A 15,436-nucleotide genomic window follows, 5' to 3' on the forward strand; every position below is an offset into this window, starting at 1 on the left:
GTCGTCGTCGTCGTCGCGCTCAAGACGCACTAGTCAGCTCAGCACGCCAAGCAGGGGGGATTGTTTGGTCTGATTCCCACGGTGCATTCTCGTGTCCGGGCTCAGCGAGTGTGGATCCATCTCATCCCGCAATGGCGCCCTCCCGCTCGTCCAAGTCCCGCCCAAGATCCAGATCAAGAGAATACAGGGACGCACCAGACCCACCTCGCAAACGCCTCAAAAAACAGAAATCAAATGGCCTCCTAACGGGTGTATTTAGCTTCGTATCGCAAGAAATACACAATTTCGTGGCAAACGCGACTGGGAATGTCACGTCTGACCAGGAGGTCCGTTCGTGTTTTTTTTACTATGTGCAGGGCGCTAAAATGAGGCTGTGGTATAGGAAGAAGATGACTACTCGAGTTCCGAACATTCGTCAGAGGGAGTGGAAGAGGAAGACGATGAAGACTATCCACCGATAGAAACACCAACGAAGAAGAAAAAGTCTCGTTCGAATAATAAACGCTCGCCATCGCCTTCTCCTCTCGTTCACCGCAAGCGAACACGCTCCTCTTCGCGCGAACCGAAACGTCCTCGAAAACGTGCGTTCACTTTCCCTATTCTTCCCAACTGAAATAACATTTATCCAGTGTCAAAAGAACGGGAAGAAAAGCCTGAAGCAGCCCCTCCAGTACCACCGCGCCCAATCCTCTCGCGCCGCAAATCTGAAGGGACATTAATGCCAGGCTCGCTGTACCCTCTCTCTCCAGGACGCGAAGACGAGGACGAGGACGACCGTCCTCCCCGACACGTCCATTTCGAACTTGGTTCCTCGTCTTCACACCCTGTCGACCTGACAGACGACAACCACGACGAAGAAGACGAGCATGCAGATGCATCATCTCCCGTGCAAAGGGCGCCGACGAAGAAAAAGGGCGAAAAGGTCCAAGCATCCCCTTCGACACCATCTTCAGCCGTTCGAGCCGCCGTAGCACGCTTCAGAGACGACCCATCCACCGACACCTCGATTTTGCTCCCCAATAAATCAACCTCCCCAATGCGCCTGACCACTACCCCCTCCCGATCCACGCCCTCGTCGTCCATGGCGTTCTCCCCTTCCTCTGGTGATAGACTAAGCGCCAAAGCTAAAGGCAAACAGCCCGTCCGCAACGTACCTCTGGATCCATTCGCATTCGCCGATATCGAGCACGTTGAATCTGCCACTAACCAACAGATCCAAGAGCAAATCACCCAAACCTCTGCCGCGATCCGTCAGAACGAGGGGTCTTCAGAGGAGGATAAACGTCGAATCCGGGCCTTAGAAGAGGAAGTTAGACGACTAAGAGAAGAGGTTCGTCTTCCACCCACTTGGCATGTAAAAATTCTGACCCAATTTTCATCCAGCTCGCTCGCCGACCTGCCCCTCCTACCGACCCAACAACGCCCTTCACGTTTGCTCCTCCACCGCCCCCTCCACCACCACCTCCGCCCCCAACAAACCACATCATCCGCGCCCCAAGCACTCTCACTCCTTCCTCCGCCTCAACCCTCTTTTCAGCCGTCCGCGCCTCTCTCAAACATGCACCCACGCCCAAAGAAAAACCAATAAACTCTCGTCTGGCCCAACCAGCTGTCGGCCTCCCACTTGATAAAATGGCAGCCTTCCTAAACGAAATGAAGACCGTACGGTTGAGAAAGGTGGCAGACCGGTCGTTCTCGAGTGATGGGGATTTGACTGTGTTGGGTGGGAAGGGGAAGGATGTGTCGTCGTCTTCGTTCACATTTGGAAGTACCCGTGGTGGTGCGGGCAGTCAGAGTTGGTCTGCAGGGAACCAGACTGTCGGCGATATCAGTCTCAACTTGAGCCAGTTTAGGAGGAAAGACGTTACTGGTGGTGAAAGCAGTCGGGCGTCGGGGTCAGGTTTGAGTTCGAGTTCCACCTCGCGTGCTACTGTAGCGAAGAAAAGCGCTCCAGCGCCCCCTGCCGCAGCCCAAGAACAGAGAAAGGAACCGCCACCACCGACTTCCCAACCTATTGCTGGCGAGAAACGCAAGAGGCGAATCGACGACACAGATGGCGACTTTATCGACAGCGGTAACACAAGCACCAGCATCGGTAACACCAGTGTCAGTGGTAACAACTCTATCCTCAGCCGCGTCCTCAAACGTCGCTCGCTGGCTAATCCAGACGGGAGCTTCTCCTCGAACGTTCGGTTGCCTCAGCGGGACGGGTACACGTCCACTTCTATCGCATCAACAGTCTCTGTCTCCTCTCAGACACCGCAGTCGGAAACCCGCGTGCCTGCGAAAGCGCAACCACGACCTTCCGTTGGATCCTCGAGTGTCATACTGCGGGAGAATGGGATCATACGCGATTGGCGAGCTGGTACCAGTACTCCCCGGGTTGAGCAGGCTCAGCGACAAGAAGGCCCCTCGTCTTCTTCGCAGGCACATACTCGGCCGCAAACGTCTCCGGGCTCAACCTCGAGCATTACACTCCGCGAAAATGGTATCATCCGCGACTGGCGTTCCTCGACTGCAGCGGCGATGCCTCCCCCGAGGACGGGTTCAACAACAGCAAGAGGACCACTGGGAGTCGTGGACCCGAGGACGGAAGCACCCACCCCGTCCTTATGTTCGGACCAAGATGGCGAGAGTCACGAAGATTTTGTACCTCGTACGCCTCCCAACGCATTCTCGGTTTCTCTTTCTTTACCTTCTCATTCTGGAGGTCGCGACGAACATGGGAGTGAACATCCAGAGCACGAGGCTGAGCATCGACATGAAGGTGAACATATGGACCAAGGGGAATTCCGGTACGAAGGAGTGGAACACGGGCACAATGTGGAGGAACACGAATCTGGGTTTGAGCACCAGTACGAAGAGGGACATGGACAAGAACTCGACCTAGGCGAGGAAGAGGTCTACGTCATGAACCTGTCCCACCGCAAACAAACCCCAGAACCCGAATTCGAGCATCACAAATCCGGGGAAACGTCCATCACATACCAAGTCAAGCTTCGCATTCCTCCTGAAGACGAGGACGAGGAGCATGGCGAGGTCGTAGAAGTACATCCTGACACAAACCCATTTGCCGAGGAGCACCAGCACAGCATGGCAGCTACCTCCACTCCCCATCCTTCCAGTGGTCGTACGGCGAGACTGAGCGCTGCTGGTAATACCAACGACACACCTTTTCTCTCCCCAGAGACTCGGCCTAACCCATTCCACAAACGGCCAAGAACATCGCCTCTCCCCAGTCACTCTCCCCGTCGACCCCGTCCTCCAGCTGCCAACCGCCATAGCACAGGTTCTCGCGTACACAGTTCACCAGGTCTAGGAACAAGTTCCCGAGTCCAAGGGTCTCCCCCAAGTTTAGCTTCTCGCGACATCCAAACCTCTCCAAGCCTGGGTTCCCGAGCCCAATTGCAATTGACACCGCCTCCAGGTATCGGTTCTCCAGTTCGCAGGTCTCCCACGAAATCCCGAGTCCTACGTTCTCCCCCACCGCCGCCTCGACAGGAGTCTGATGACGAGGATGAAGAGGATGACGACAGGGAAGCAGTCGGAAAGGGGGAACCGGAGCAACAGAGACAGGGTGACCAACAGCTGGAACACGAGAATCGCGGACAAACCCAATCCGACAACCACCAGATGGAGATGGAAGACGAGGAAGAAGACCCTCTTTCCTTGTCCTTCCCGAACGGCAACATCTCTTCGATATCCACTGCGGGGGCTTCCACTTCCAAATACAAATCGACTCCCAGATTCACTCCGAAGACCAGTCAATCCGACCTTGCGACACCTATGACAAACGGAGTGAATGGAAGTGAAAGTGGAGGAAGCATCAGCATCGCCATGGCTCGGGCAAAAACCGGAACACCGCATCCAGCTGCAAAGAGGCGTAGTCTCGCTACGTCTGCTTCTTTGGGGTCTTTGAGAGCACATGCACAGGCGCAGGCGGCACAAAGTCAATCCCAAGCTGCTTCTTCGGCCAACACAAGTGTAGGCGGTGGTAGAGATGCGGGAAGTACCACCACAGCCCTTCCGTCTAGGATCCCAAAACCTTCCAGGTTGCCCAAATCCTCGGCGTCTAACCCAAATCTCCGAGCTGCAAACGCCAAAGCGTCTAGCTCCACCTCGATATCGGCAGCCCCGTCCTCCCGGCTACCTAAACCTTCCAACAAAGCCTCCACCTCTGCTTCCTCAATGTCCGCGTCCGCATTCCGACCTACCAAATCTTCTGCGTCCGCCTCGACCTCGTCGAAACTCCCTACCTCAACCTCCTCAAAACCCCCTGCGTTCAAACCCCAGAAACGCCGCCAAACGCTCGATGAAGAACTCCGCGCCGCGCTACCACTCTTGACAGACGAACAACTCGACTTTTTGGACTCGAGCGATGATGTTTATATGGGTGTGGGGAGTATGGAACCTCATGGGTTCATGGCCCATGGTGGGGCAGGAGGGCCACCTGTATTCATGGATCCAGGGCCCGAGACGCCTGAACGGTTTCGGTGAGGCTGAGTGCGCTTCAGGTGTAACGGACAGTACTTAGCCTTGTTTATCCTATGTATGTACAACCATCTCGCTTTCGTAGTTAGTTCTTGTTAGCTTTCTTTGAATGACTGTTGACCTTTCTCGCATCTCGCCGTTTTCCATTTGGACCCTCATGCACATACCTGTCTTCTTGGACTACAGTCTGGCATTGGGAACTTGTTCGTTCCAACTGTAAATCACATATACGTTCTGCGTTAGTCGCATAGCCCGCATGAAAGCAAAGAAAGCACTCTACTATTACAGAGCAACAAGTGTTCCAGGCTACTGCTGGGTAAATACAATAGTCGTATAAATAGGTAATCGTAGTATATCAAGGGGCGGGGGTAGTCGCATCGTGATATAACAGACACAGGCAAGAGATGCAAATGTGTGAGAGATGAGCAAAAGTCCGTTGAAAACGTCATACAAGAGACGGGTAGTGATAGGGTAAGGCAAAGCGAAAAAACACATCGTTTAGATCGTCATCATCTTCGTGATCTCCATCCCCCTCTCCTTAAGCATCACACCCCTCCACTTCATCTATATCCGCCATAGTTCTCGTAGCTGGGTGGGGCAGTAGGAGGCGCAGCCGCTCCTCCCTGGGCACCAGCAATCGAAGCTCTCACGGCAGCGTAGGGATCCGCATACTGCATGGTCCGGCTAACCCGCGGCCCCATATCAGGCTCGGGTAGCACGGGAGGGGCAGCGCTCGTCGACACCCGAGGGGGAGAAACATACCCAGGGCCTCCTCCATAACCTGTGTCAGACGCATAGCTTCCTGGAACTGCGGCCCCGCCTCCACCATACGACGTGTTCCCAAACCCAGTAGGAGCAGGATCAGAGAATGCGCCATAGGCATCCATACTTGGTCGGCCGGCAGCAGGGATGCTACTCTGATGCGATGGGCTGGCATAGCGATGGGGATCGTTGAAGGGGTTAGGGGAAGCGCCTGTAGTAGGGGAAGAGTGGTCCTCATTATATCGCGAGCCGTCGTTCCGAACGGGTGCTTGAATGTGCGTGAAGCCTGCTTCGTCTTCTTCGTCAAGATCTTCTGAGGCTTGTTGCATTGTCGGTCGGGTGAAGGGCGGGTCGCGGTGAGGAGTTAGTTTGCCGGAACGCCATTCCATAATCAGGAGTACGAGGGAAGCGGTCCATGCAACTTTGAGACACCATCAGGCCAAAAGAGACTAACAAATGATGAATAGAGGATGTACTCACAGAAAGCAAACAGGAAGAAGAAAGAACCCGCTTTCTTGGTATTACACCATCCAGGCAATCCGTCCTTGAAATCGTCGCCCTTCTCCTCTGCATTGGGGTCTTTTTCAGGATCTTTGCATCCTGCTTGCGTGAAGGCCGAAATAATCGTGATAAAACTGCGGATCAGCCCTCGTCAGCACGTTTGGTCAGAAGAAGGGGATCAAAGACCGCCGCTACGCACGCAATCAAGAGGTTAAGCGCAGTACCCGTCCCGGTCAGAATGAAGCTCACTCGCACTTCCTTCAACAACCTGGCAAGTTGAACAAACTTGTCGTACTTTTCGTATGCAACGGGTACGAAGAGCATGAACGCGGATAGGAGCATCCCAGCGATGGAAACGAATATAGCGAACCCAGACAGACCAGCTTACAGACCAAACGACGTCAACTATAGGACCACAACGCGACATGGATGCAGGGAACTCACAAGGACCGACTTCCCATTTAGCCTGGAAAGCAGCCACGCTCGCGAAGCATGCCATGGCCAAGAAATTGAAGAATATCTGTGTCGAGTGGGCGACGATGACAGGTTTCGATACGATCATCTGTTAAAGAGCAGGGCGCGTTTGGTCAGTTACAGCTATGAATGAGGACGCTCGCAATGGATGGAGCAAAGATATGAACCCATATCCAAGGAATCCATACAGCCGGGACGATGAGAACGAGCGCGATGCTCGTCTTGTCGTCTGCAAGAGCGCTCATCGTCGTGAACAGGAGAGATTATGTACGTAAATTGGATTGCGGACTGTAGCCCCTTGTCTCACTACACGAGGCGATATAAAGTTGACTTGGATCGAGCGCGACTCACATTGTCGTCAAAGGGAACCATTCCATGGCCGTTCCCTATCCCTGCTAATGTAGTCGATCCCTTGTTCGATTTTGGAGGCGCGATCTTGTGGACTAGGTCTGATATGCGGGCTAGTAAAGACATACTGGGCGTCGTCGAGGTCGTCGAGGTCGTCGAGGAAAAAGGATGTTGTGGTCGTCGTGAAACCAAGGGCGGTAATGACAAGAACTTGGTGTAACCAAGTTCATTTTGGAAATGCTCCCGCTCGCGCAGCCTCACGTGATCCCACCTCACCGCCTCCAGCGCAGTGTCCCCGCAGTAGGCCAAGCGCACCGCAAAGCTTGGATTGTCCTCAGTGGTCAACAAGTATTATGTAGAATTAAAAAGCAATGTGTCAAATACGCAAGCAACAAAAGATCAGTCGCAGTAAGTATCCAGAATATAGTCCTTTGCGCAAGCATCATCGATCTACAAGATCACATCCTCCACTCCATCATCGAGGTCCATAGCTTGGCGGAGCCTGCCCGTATCCGGCTGCACCAAATGCGGCGTTCGGTCCTGGTGACATACGTCCAGCATAGGCAGCGTTCGGTCCAGGGCTCTGTCGTCCAACTGCAGGATCTCCTCCATATTGATCGTAGCTTTGGTATCCCATGTTAGGAGGGGCCGGGCTTGCGCGACCAGCGTCGTAAGCCTGAAGTGGTCCTGGGCTCTGTCGTCCAACATTGTAAGGTGCCTGTGCGTCATAGCCTCCGTGAGCAGGAGGAGGAGGCGCGGCGTGAACCTGTCCTTGTTGCATCTGCGTCATAGGGATCGCCTCGCCTGCCCAGTCCTGTCCATGCTCGACTGTTGGTGGGACCGGGCCGCGATACGGATCGTAGTAACCAGCTGCAGCATTGGGATCATCTCTGTATGGTTGATTGGGGTTGAGATGTGGGAGCGGTGGTACGGCATACGGGTCCTGGTGACCGCCGAAATCTGTCGTGGAATAATTGCTCGAGTTGACCCTGGAAAGGGAATTGTCCGAGCCAGTGTCAAAGCCTGCTCGACCGGTGTCGCGCACAGGTAAGGGATGAGAGTCGGCACCATGACTGTTCAGCTCGGGCCATTTGATGGGTTCATCTAGGGTGTTAATCAATCGTATCAGCACCGCATCGTACTCGATGAGCTATTGAAACCCTTACTGTCATCAAAGGTGGAGAACTTCTTGCGGGTAAGTTTCCAGACGAAGAACGCGATGATCCCAATCACTGCGAGCCCCCCAGCAACCGACATTCCAATAATCGATCCCGTTCCGATTCCTTCACCTTCATCATTATCCTCCTTGGGTTTTGATGTGGCCGTTTCACTAGGCGCGCTGCGTGAACCTGAACCAGATATAGTGTTGGTTCTTGTGATAGTGGTGAAATCGTCTTCCTCGGTTGTTGTGATAACCTCGTCGTCGTCGTCCTCGGCAGGGGTGGATGGAGTCGGTTCCCGTGTCGTTTCAGGCGGGGGTGTATTGGTAGAAGAGGTTTCTGGCTCCGAAGATGCGGTCTCGCTTGCGGAGGAACTGGTCGGGGTCGAAGTGGGGGCTGAGGTTGGAGTCGATGATGATGTTGGGTCGGGGACTCCAGGTACAGAGGGCACACTTGGTCTGGGAGGGAGGTCGTCGTCGTCGTCGTTTGTTCCGCCCCCTTGGCGACGATAGTTGTAGCTGGCTGCCACCACCTGGGTCAAAAGCAAGGCCAGCAAACAAGAACGCAATGTGCGCCGCAGCAACATGGCGGCTAGAGTGAGCGGCGGATGTTCAGAGTGATATTAAAAAGAAAAGTTAGGGAGAGAAAGGGACATGCAGACCGTCGTCAACGATGAAGACGACGCAAAATTCGGTTGGCGATGAGGTGGTAGGCTAAGAACACACAAAGACGTGGCTGTGTCCTCCTTCTGCTTCTGCACAGCCATCAGCTCACCCACGCACCGCTCGATCCGCCGCTCCTCCAGCCGCTCAACCGTGTCCTGTGCTCACCAGCACAGCTCCTCATTCTAGAATAAATATTAAACGCCTCTCGTGTTGTCCAACCCTACTTGCTTGCCCTCTTCCTCATTTTCTCGTATCGCCTCCCTGCCTTCCTGCTGTCCCTCCCACGCTTTCACAGTTTGATAGGCGCCAGAACAGCCTCCTGTGGACCCTTTTCTCCCAATGCGTCCCTTCGGAAACACATATCACTCACCTCGGACTATCCGCATCACATTAGCTCCCTGAAAAGCATAGAAGAAATTCCGAGAGCGCTCATGCCTCGTGTTCCTTTTACAGCTACTATGCCGCCTCGCGCAAATGTGACGTCTTCTTCTAAGCGCTCTCCCACCTCTTGTCCCGTTAAGGGCGGATTGGCATAGCCTCGAGTCTACAGCACGAAGGCTGTACCGAGTCATGCGTGTCTTCCTCCCTCATGCCTTTTTGCGAATACAAAAAGGGCTTAACACTTGACGCGCCTCCATTCCCCCACAAATCCTTCCAGCCTTGCACTATCCCTTCAACCTACGCTCACAACAATGGCTCCCGAGGAGAATCTCCACATCACCGTTCTTGGCCCCGATGACCAGTCCAGCGCTCCTGTTGAGTACAAACTGTAAGTATCTCCCAGCACCGATTGCAGTTAAGCTGGGCCAGTGCTCATACATATCGATCGCACTGGCAGGAATACGGCCACCACCAGCTTTCCAAGTCCAATCGGTAGCCCCGACCCCAGTAGCCAGGACAGTTCATCGGGAGGTACGTACCCGTCCAACCAGCCTCTACCTTCGTTTAATCATGTCCTAGGTTATCCATCGCCAGACACTCCTCTAGACCGACTTGATGTATCCTTTTTCGATACTTCATACTCCCAAGTCGATGAATACCACGATGGTCTCTCCGTCATGACAGGCCCTGTCCTCACAAGTCCCTACTCTCCGACCTCGCTGTCTCCGTGTCTCGGCGGTTTGTCTTTGGGTGACAGCTCCAACGACACGTCCGGGCCATACGGGGGATACGACGATAGGAATCTCGGTCTTGGCACCAACAACGACTTTCCGGTTCCCGACTTCCACTCCCTTGTGACCCCAGAATTGAGGTCATCCTCGCCCTCCCGTGCCTCTCTCTCCCCTCTTATTATCCCCCAGACCTATCCCTCCCACTCTCCTTCTACCGCAGACTGGTCTCAACAGCAACAGCAACAGCAACAGCAACAGCAGTCCACATACGACAACGATGACTTCCTCAGTCAAATACTTCTGGGACAATCCCCATTCCCAGAATCCCTGAACGTCCCAGCAACTGAGTACCAGCTCCCAGTCGACTCACTGGCGGATGAAACTGCCCTCCAGCGCCTCCCTCGCTCACCCAGCATGCAGCACGCGCGTTCCACATCTGAAGTAAACACTCCTTGGACCGGCTCCAGTGGTTATTCAACCTCTCCCTCCCTCATGCTCACTCCCTCAGAGCCATCCAGCAGTGCAGCTTCCCTCACTGTTCCCGACCCATACAACAACTTCGGTGGGCCCGGTGATGACCTCGTCCTCGCCCAATCCACAAACCTTTACCGAAGCCACAGTGATTCTGCCACACGAGGACGGCGATTCAGTCATGTGGGCCCAGACCGCGGACGCACCCAATACCGCTCCCCACCCTCCAGCACCAATTCCTCCCGTCGTTCCAGCCCATATCCTCTCCCAGCCGCGTCGCCTGTCTCTCCCAACCAGGTGTACGAAGCTGACAACCATCTCGCACCGCCGCCGATACACGTGCAGGGGATGGAAGGGCTTCGTAGGCGCCATAGCTTCAATGGGTATGGAAGGCCTCCGCCGATGGTCGCGACTGCCAACCCCAATGAGATTATTGTTCCTGTGGGGTATTTACCTGAACCTATCACCCCCACTTCCCGTAAGGTTGCTTCGCAGGCTGGGATCAAGGCCAGCGCAAGGAGGCGCACCAAGGAAGCAAAGTTTTCGTGTACCCTCTGCTCGCAAACCTTTACGACCAATCATAATCTGAAGAGTATGTACCTCTTTATCCACTTTGAGTCACCCGAAGCTGACATTTCCCCCTCTTTTTAGACCATATGAACGTTCACTTGGGAGTGAAAGAGCACGAATGCCCTGACTGCAACCGGGCATTCACGACGCAGAGTGTGCTCGCTCGGCACACCAAGACTTGCAAACTCAACCCGGACAACGTGAACCATAGACGCCAGCAGTCTCAATCATAGGGTTCTGTTCCTCCCTTCCATTCTATCATCTTTACCATTTTCCCCCACTCCTAGTCCATCATTTCTGTCGCGTTTGCAGCGCGACCTATACCATCCATTGTACTTTATACCCCATTTCCTTTCTCTTTTTTCCCCAACTGCATTAATCCACAACGATTGCTATGACCATGACCATGCCATCTCCATGTTATTTGTCTAACCTCAACTACATTATTCTGTAGCATCATTACACGTCTCTCCCAGTCCTACTTCCTGTCGTCTGCATTCCGTCTGAACACTGTATCTTTTGCTACTAGTACTTCGTGTATATCAGGTTCTGCCCGGAACGGGTTGTTGCTCGCCTTTTTTGTTTTGTAGAGCCCTTGTTTACCGTTTCCATGTTCTCTTCGCATAGCGCTATACTTACAACGTGTCTTTCGCGAACTTCGAATACACTTGCATTTCCTAAAACGTCGATCTGTCTTTCTGCTGTTTCTGCTGTGCACAAGATGTAAATGAGAAATGAAGAAGGCTGTGGCAAAGGCCAGGCGCAAATCCCTATATTTGGACATTCAAGCCACCTTTCCGAAGGCAGCTATCACAGCCCTCAGCCCTTCGAAAGCGGTGCGCTATACATGTACAGCAAATCCCCGTCCACTCTTTCCCACAATATAAGCGCCGGTCACACCCTTCTCCCCGACCGCCATCCTCCTCACCCCCCGTAACAGAATGGAGGAACCTAAGCCCCCCACTCCCACCTTTCCTCCTGCTGGCGTGGACGAGAGGAAAAGTACAAGAAATCCCTTCAGGGAACAAATCCACAGTCGGTCCAACTCGCTGGCTCGACTTGCAAGGCGAGATCCAAGGTTGTCCGACGACGACAGTCACAACCCTCCTCATTCACCCTCCCAGCGCACGGCTTCGCCTTGTAGTGATGGCAGGGATGCCTATGAAGATATGGGGGACCGATATCCTTCTATCCAAGTTCAGCCAGCGTCAGGGTTAGTGAAACTTCGCTGGCTTAATCGTAAGCGCCCACTACAGTCAACCTAATTTCCCTCCCTTCTGCAGTGCACACATTCTCCCTTCGACTTCTAAAGTCCGCATAGATGACGGCACCTTCATTGCATCTGGGCTTGATCATAACAGCATAACTCTGAATCTCAACGTCCGTAAGTGGACTCTTGCTGTATGGGACACACCACTCCTGCGGTTGAGTACTAATTGTCCTGCTAATCTTAGACCAAGCCTCCAGAAATCCCCTTTCCGATATTCATCAAGTTCCCGCCCATGCTTCCACAGCTCCTTTTACTGCAGGCAGCGCTCGTATGTCGCTTTATCTCATTGCGTCTCGTGGTTTCGGGCTGGCGCTAACATAGCACATACAGCCCTGACCCATCCACCCACAGCAAGTCCCCGTGTTCGACCTCAGGCGGGGATTCACGAAGCCAGAGATGCCCCCTATTCCACCAACTCTACGCCTCAACCGCCCATACCTTCAACACTCCCCCCAACTGGGATGTCTTCTGCATCCTTTGTCAGTGCATTTACTGCCTCCTTGCCAAATTGCAGCGCTCATAGATACGTCGTTCTTCACAGTCACCTGAACCAATCTGCCTTCCAGCGCAGGGCAAAGACATCTACGAACGCCACCTTCTACTCCTGCGACACGGATGGCCGTTGTGGATTCCCCACCCGAGCATCAGGCTACCGATATCCTACGTCGAGAAAGGCGTCAGTGTTGGAGATGTCGGAATCATCACTCAATACGGGGCCTTTGATTATCTCTTCAACATCCTTCTCCCCGCTGACCATCCGGACAATGCTGGTCCATTACCTGCGGGATTCGTCCCTCTAAATATCCAATCGAAGGATATCCACGAATATCCAGAGCATATGCCTGGAAGCTACTTTGCGAGTAGCTCGGTGAGGAAAACCAGGCAAGTTAACGTTCCGCCCGCTTCTCTGAGCCATACAGACAATGCTGACAGCGGGCTATAGCGGCCTTACGTTCACGAGTATGGGCTCAGAAGGTGCAATACTTACCCTCCCCGACGGCGCACACCACCAGGATATCCACAACCTTAAGAGATTCAGAGACTATGCCGCAGCCCATGTCGTCTCCTGGTACAAATTCGTCAACGGAACCTGCGGACGCGAGATCGAAAACGGGAGGCTGCACCTCGTGACGGGATGCGATAAAACCTCATCGTGGGGTATGGCCGCTTTTTTGGGGAGCCAGGTGTCTTCTGAGCCTCTGTCGCTGACGTTCACTACCCAAGTGGGCGCCACTGGACCGACGTACGGGTGGGAACACACGGGACATGCAGAGGTGAAAGCCTGTCCAGCGGTCTCTACACCTGGTCAGAATACCCTGAGAAACCAGTGCACATTCATTCGGTCAATCACACTCTCACTGAGTGACGATGAATGGGAGGATGCAATGGCCGCTATTGATGTTCCAAGCGACAGCGCGCCAGATACGTCAACTGCGAGTGAATCCGATACTGGAGGTTCACATTCAAGTTCCGGAAGTAGAAATCCCTTGCGGCAGCTACTCTCCAAATTCGGATTCTGTCAGTAGTTTCCATCCCTGAAAATAGAATTCATAGTCTTGAGCTCACCTTCACCATTCAGCCAACTCGGGGAAGTCTTCATCCACCAGGACACAAGGCGCCCTTACCATGAAGCCCTTTTCTGACCTTCCATTGCAGGTGCGTCAACGCCGTCTAGCCTTTATCGCCAGTCTCTGTTAACAGGCTATGCAGAGCATCCACCCATCTGCAATCATAAATAAGTTACTACTGAGCAAGGCATGCCACGCTTTAGAACGTTTCCGATGCTTTGCTGACCGCCCAACAGTGTCCAGAAGCTCGAGTAGCGATGACGCACGACAGTGACTGGGCTTTCCTTTCCGATCAGGTAAAGTCGTTACCATATGCGGCAGTACGGCAGTACAGGCTCCCTCACACTCCACATCCAAAGGCTTTGGAAAGTTTCGACATTACTCAGATTCTCGGCGAGATTATGACGTTCGATGCTACCCTTGACTCTGGTGATGCTTGCTTGCTTCCAGAAATCGAGGTTAAGACTGACCCAACTACCTGATTGTCTAGGTGCAATCTATCTCTGCGCATCAAAGCAGCAGGGCGAGAGTAGCCACACTCAGGGGTCTTGCGAAATGGCTACAGTACCAAATAGCACAGACACTCCCGATGAGATAGAGAAACTATTCCAAATGCTGGGGCTGGGCAGGGACGAGGGTTGGCAGACAAGTCCATTATCTCTGCCCCTGCCAATTCCTGCTCCTCTATCACCACACTCACATCTTCGCCGTGACCAAGAACTGTCCCCAAAGGTAGACTCCGTCATATATGCAAGCCCTCCAAACTTTGGGACGGATCTTGACGTCCTACAAACTCCGCCCTTCTTCGACTCGCCGCAACTCTCGACTTCGAGTTCACCATCCACGATTGCGTCTCCACTCTTTGTTTCTCAGGAGTCATTCTCTAACCTTCACTGGGAAGAATCTCACTACATGGGCTTCCCCCGTCAGAAAGGCACTGTAGGCGACTCACCTAAACCGGTGCGGCGGTGGGATGCAGGTATATTCTATGACAGCCCGTCGTCTTCCCCTCCCCTGCCACGGTCTTTCGATAGCCATTCAGGCCTACGGCCAACCTCAGGATCATCGCGCTTCCCCTCTCGTGCCGGGTCCCTCTCTTCAGAGAGAAACTACCCCTGGTCAATCTCAAGTGGCCGGTCATCCCCATCCCTCTTCTTCACTCCTTCAGAGTCTGGGAGTAGTGCGATGTCTCAGCTACTGGAACTCAGTCCTCCCAGTAGCTTTGGCTCTCCAGACATGCATCTACGTGACCGATATGTCTCCAGGTCTACATCTCTCGACAAGGTCGAAGAACGTCCGCGTCGACACAGTTTTGACGGATTGTCTGAGGCGGGATTTTCCCCGACTTCCGGTTCTCAGCTTCCAAAAGCCATAAACGCTACATTTGAAGGCACCTCGAGGACGAGGCAAGACACACGCCTCACCACGGTTACAGGATTGCAAGGGGTGGGGGTCAAGCGCCGACATAGCTTCTCCACTCTTCAACGTTCTCCTTCTGCAACTATAGACATATCGGCCTCGCATGGACTAAGTCACCGCCGCGTCATGTCTCAATCCGGAATGAAGGCAAACCCAGGAAGACGAAGCAAGGAGGCTCGATTCTCTTGTACACTCTGTGGACTGACTTTCACCACGAACCATAATCTAAAGAGTAGGTCACATTGTACTGCGCTTTGCGTTAGTGTACTAACGACGAGAGATACTCAGTTCATATGAATGTGCACCTTGGCGTCAAAGCTCACTCTTGCGTCCATTGTGGCCGGGCATTCACCACTCAGAGCGTGTTGGCTAGGCACATGAAAACCTGCAAGAGCAACCCAGAGAAGCCTCAGAGAAGCCAGCTATCCCAGACACTCAAGACTGACGAGTAGTCTACTCCCCGCCCGATACACCTGAAGCTGTAATATCGACCCTTAACTGCCCTTTACTGCCTTATAGGGGCATGCATCCCTGTTGGTCCATTACGTAACGATATTTTTTCCCTCTGGCTCTGCTATTCTTTTCTTCCCTATACTATGTACACGATACCCTTTCCTGCTCTTGT

General features: G+C 53.5%; 5 protein-coding genes across 5 annotated transcripts; 3 read left to right on the top strand and 2 right to left on the bottom strand.

Moving 5' to 3' along the window:
* Nucleotides 1-131: 131 nt before the first annotated feature.
* On the top strand, nucleotides 132-4,497 carry CC1G_10930 (hypothetical protein; the record flags this gene model as incomplete). The annotated part of the gene is made up of 4 exons (XM_001836097.2): nucleotides 132-326; nucleotides 383-581; nucleotides 630-1,330; nucleotides 1,384-4,497. 4 exons carry the CDS (start codon nucleotides 132-134, stop codon nucleotides 4,495-4,497), a joined length of 4,209 nt encoding a protein of 1,402 aa, XP_001836149.2.
* Nucleotides 4,498-5,051: 554 nt separating this feature from the next.
* Nucleotides 5,052-6,759, bottom strand: CC1G_14383 (hypothetical protein; the record flags this gene model as incomplete). The annotated part of the gene is made up of 5 exons (XM_002911340.1): nucleotides 6,580-6,759; nucleotides 6,199-6,316; nucleotides 5,954-6,137; nucleotides 5,734-5,888; nucleotides 5,052-5,674 (listed from the first exon to the last, which is right to left on the bottom strand). Exons 1-5 carry the CDS (start codon nucleotides 6,700-6,702, stop codon nucleotides 5,052-5,054), a joined length of 1,203 nt encoding a protein of 400 aa, XP_002911386.1. The 5' UTR covers nucleotides 6,703-6,759.
* Nucleotides 6,760-7,036: 277 nt separating this feature from the next.
* CC1G_14384 (hypothetical protein) lies at nucleotides 7,037-8,322 on the bottom strand (the record flags this gene model as incomplete). The annotated part of the gene is made up of 2 exons (XM_002911341.1): nucleotides 7,037-7,680; nucleotides 7,743-8,322. The coding sequence occupies 2 exons, from the start codon at nucleotides 8,320-8,322 to the stop codon at nucleotides 7,052-7,054; spliced, it is 1,209 nt and encodes a 402-aa protein (XP_002911387.1). The 3' UTR covers nucleotides 7,037-7,051.
* A 771-nt stretch (nucleotides 8,323-9,093) lies between these two features.
* CC1G_10932 (hypothetical protein) lies at nucleotides 9,094-11,233 on the top strand (the record flags this gene model as incomplete). Its single annotated transcript, XM_001836099.2, has 4 exons — nucleotides 9,094-9,170; nucleotides 9,240-9,313; nucleotides 9,362-10,576; nucleotides 10,636-11,233. 4 exons carry the CDS (start codon nucleotides 9,094-9,096, stop codon nucleotides 10,785-10,787), a joined length of 1,518 nt encoding a protein of 505 aa, XP_001836151.1. The 3' UTR covers nucleotides 10,788-11,233.
* Nucleotides 11,234-11,495: 262 nt separating this feature from the next.
* CC1G_10933 (hypothetical protein) lies at nucleotides 11,496-15,263 on the top strand (the record flags this gene model as incomplete). Its single annotated transcript, XM_001836100.2, has 11 exons — nucleotides 11,496-11,767; nucleotides 11,838-11,938; nucleotides 12,009-12,092; nucleotides 12,155-12,303; nucleotides 12,366-12,692; nucleotides 12,745-13,342; nucleotides 13,404-13,480; nucleotides 13,629-13,688; nucleotides 13,752-13,821; nucleotides 13,883-15,043; nucleotides 15,100-15,263. 11 exons carry the CDS (start codon nucleotides 11,496-11,498, stop codon nucleotides 15,261-15,263), a joined length of 3,063 nt encoding a protein of 1,020 aa, XP_001836152.2.
* Nucleotides 15,264-15,436: the final 173 nt, after the last annotated feature.

The sequence above is a fragment of the Coprinopsis cinerea genome, assembly GCF_000182895.1.
Source record: "Coprinopsis cinerea okayama7#130 chromosome 4 map unlocalized cont3.4, whole genome shotgun sequence".
NCBI lineage: Eukaryota > Fungi > Basidiomycota > Agaricomycetes > Agaricales > Psathyrellaceae > Coprinopsis > Coprinopsis cinerea.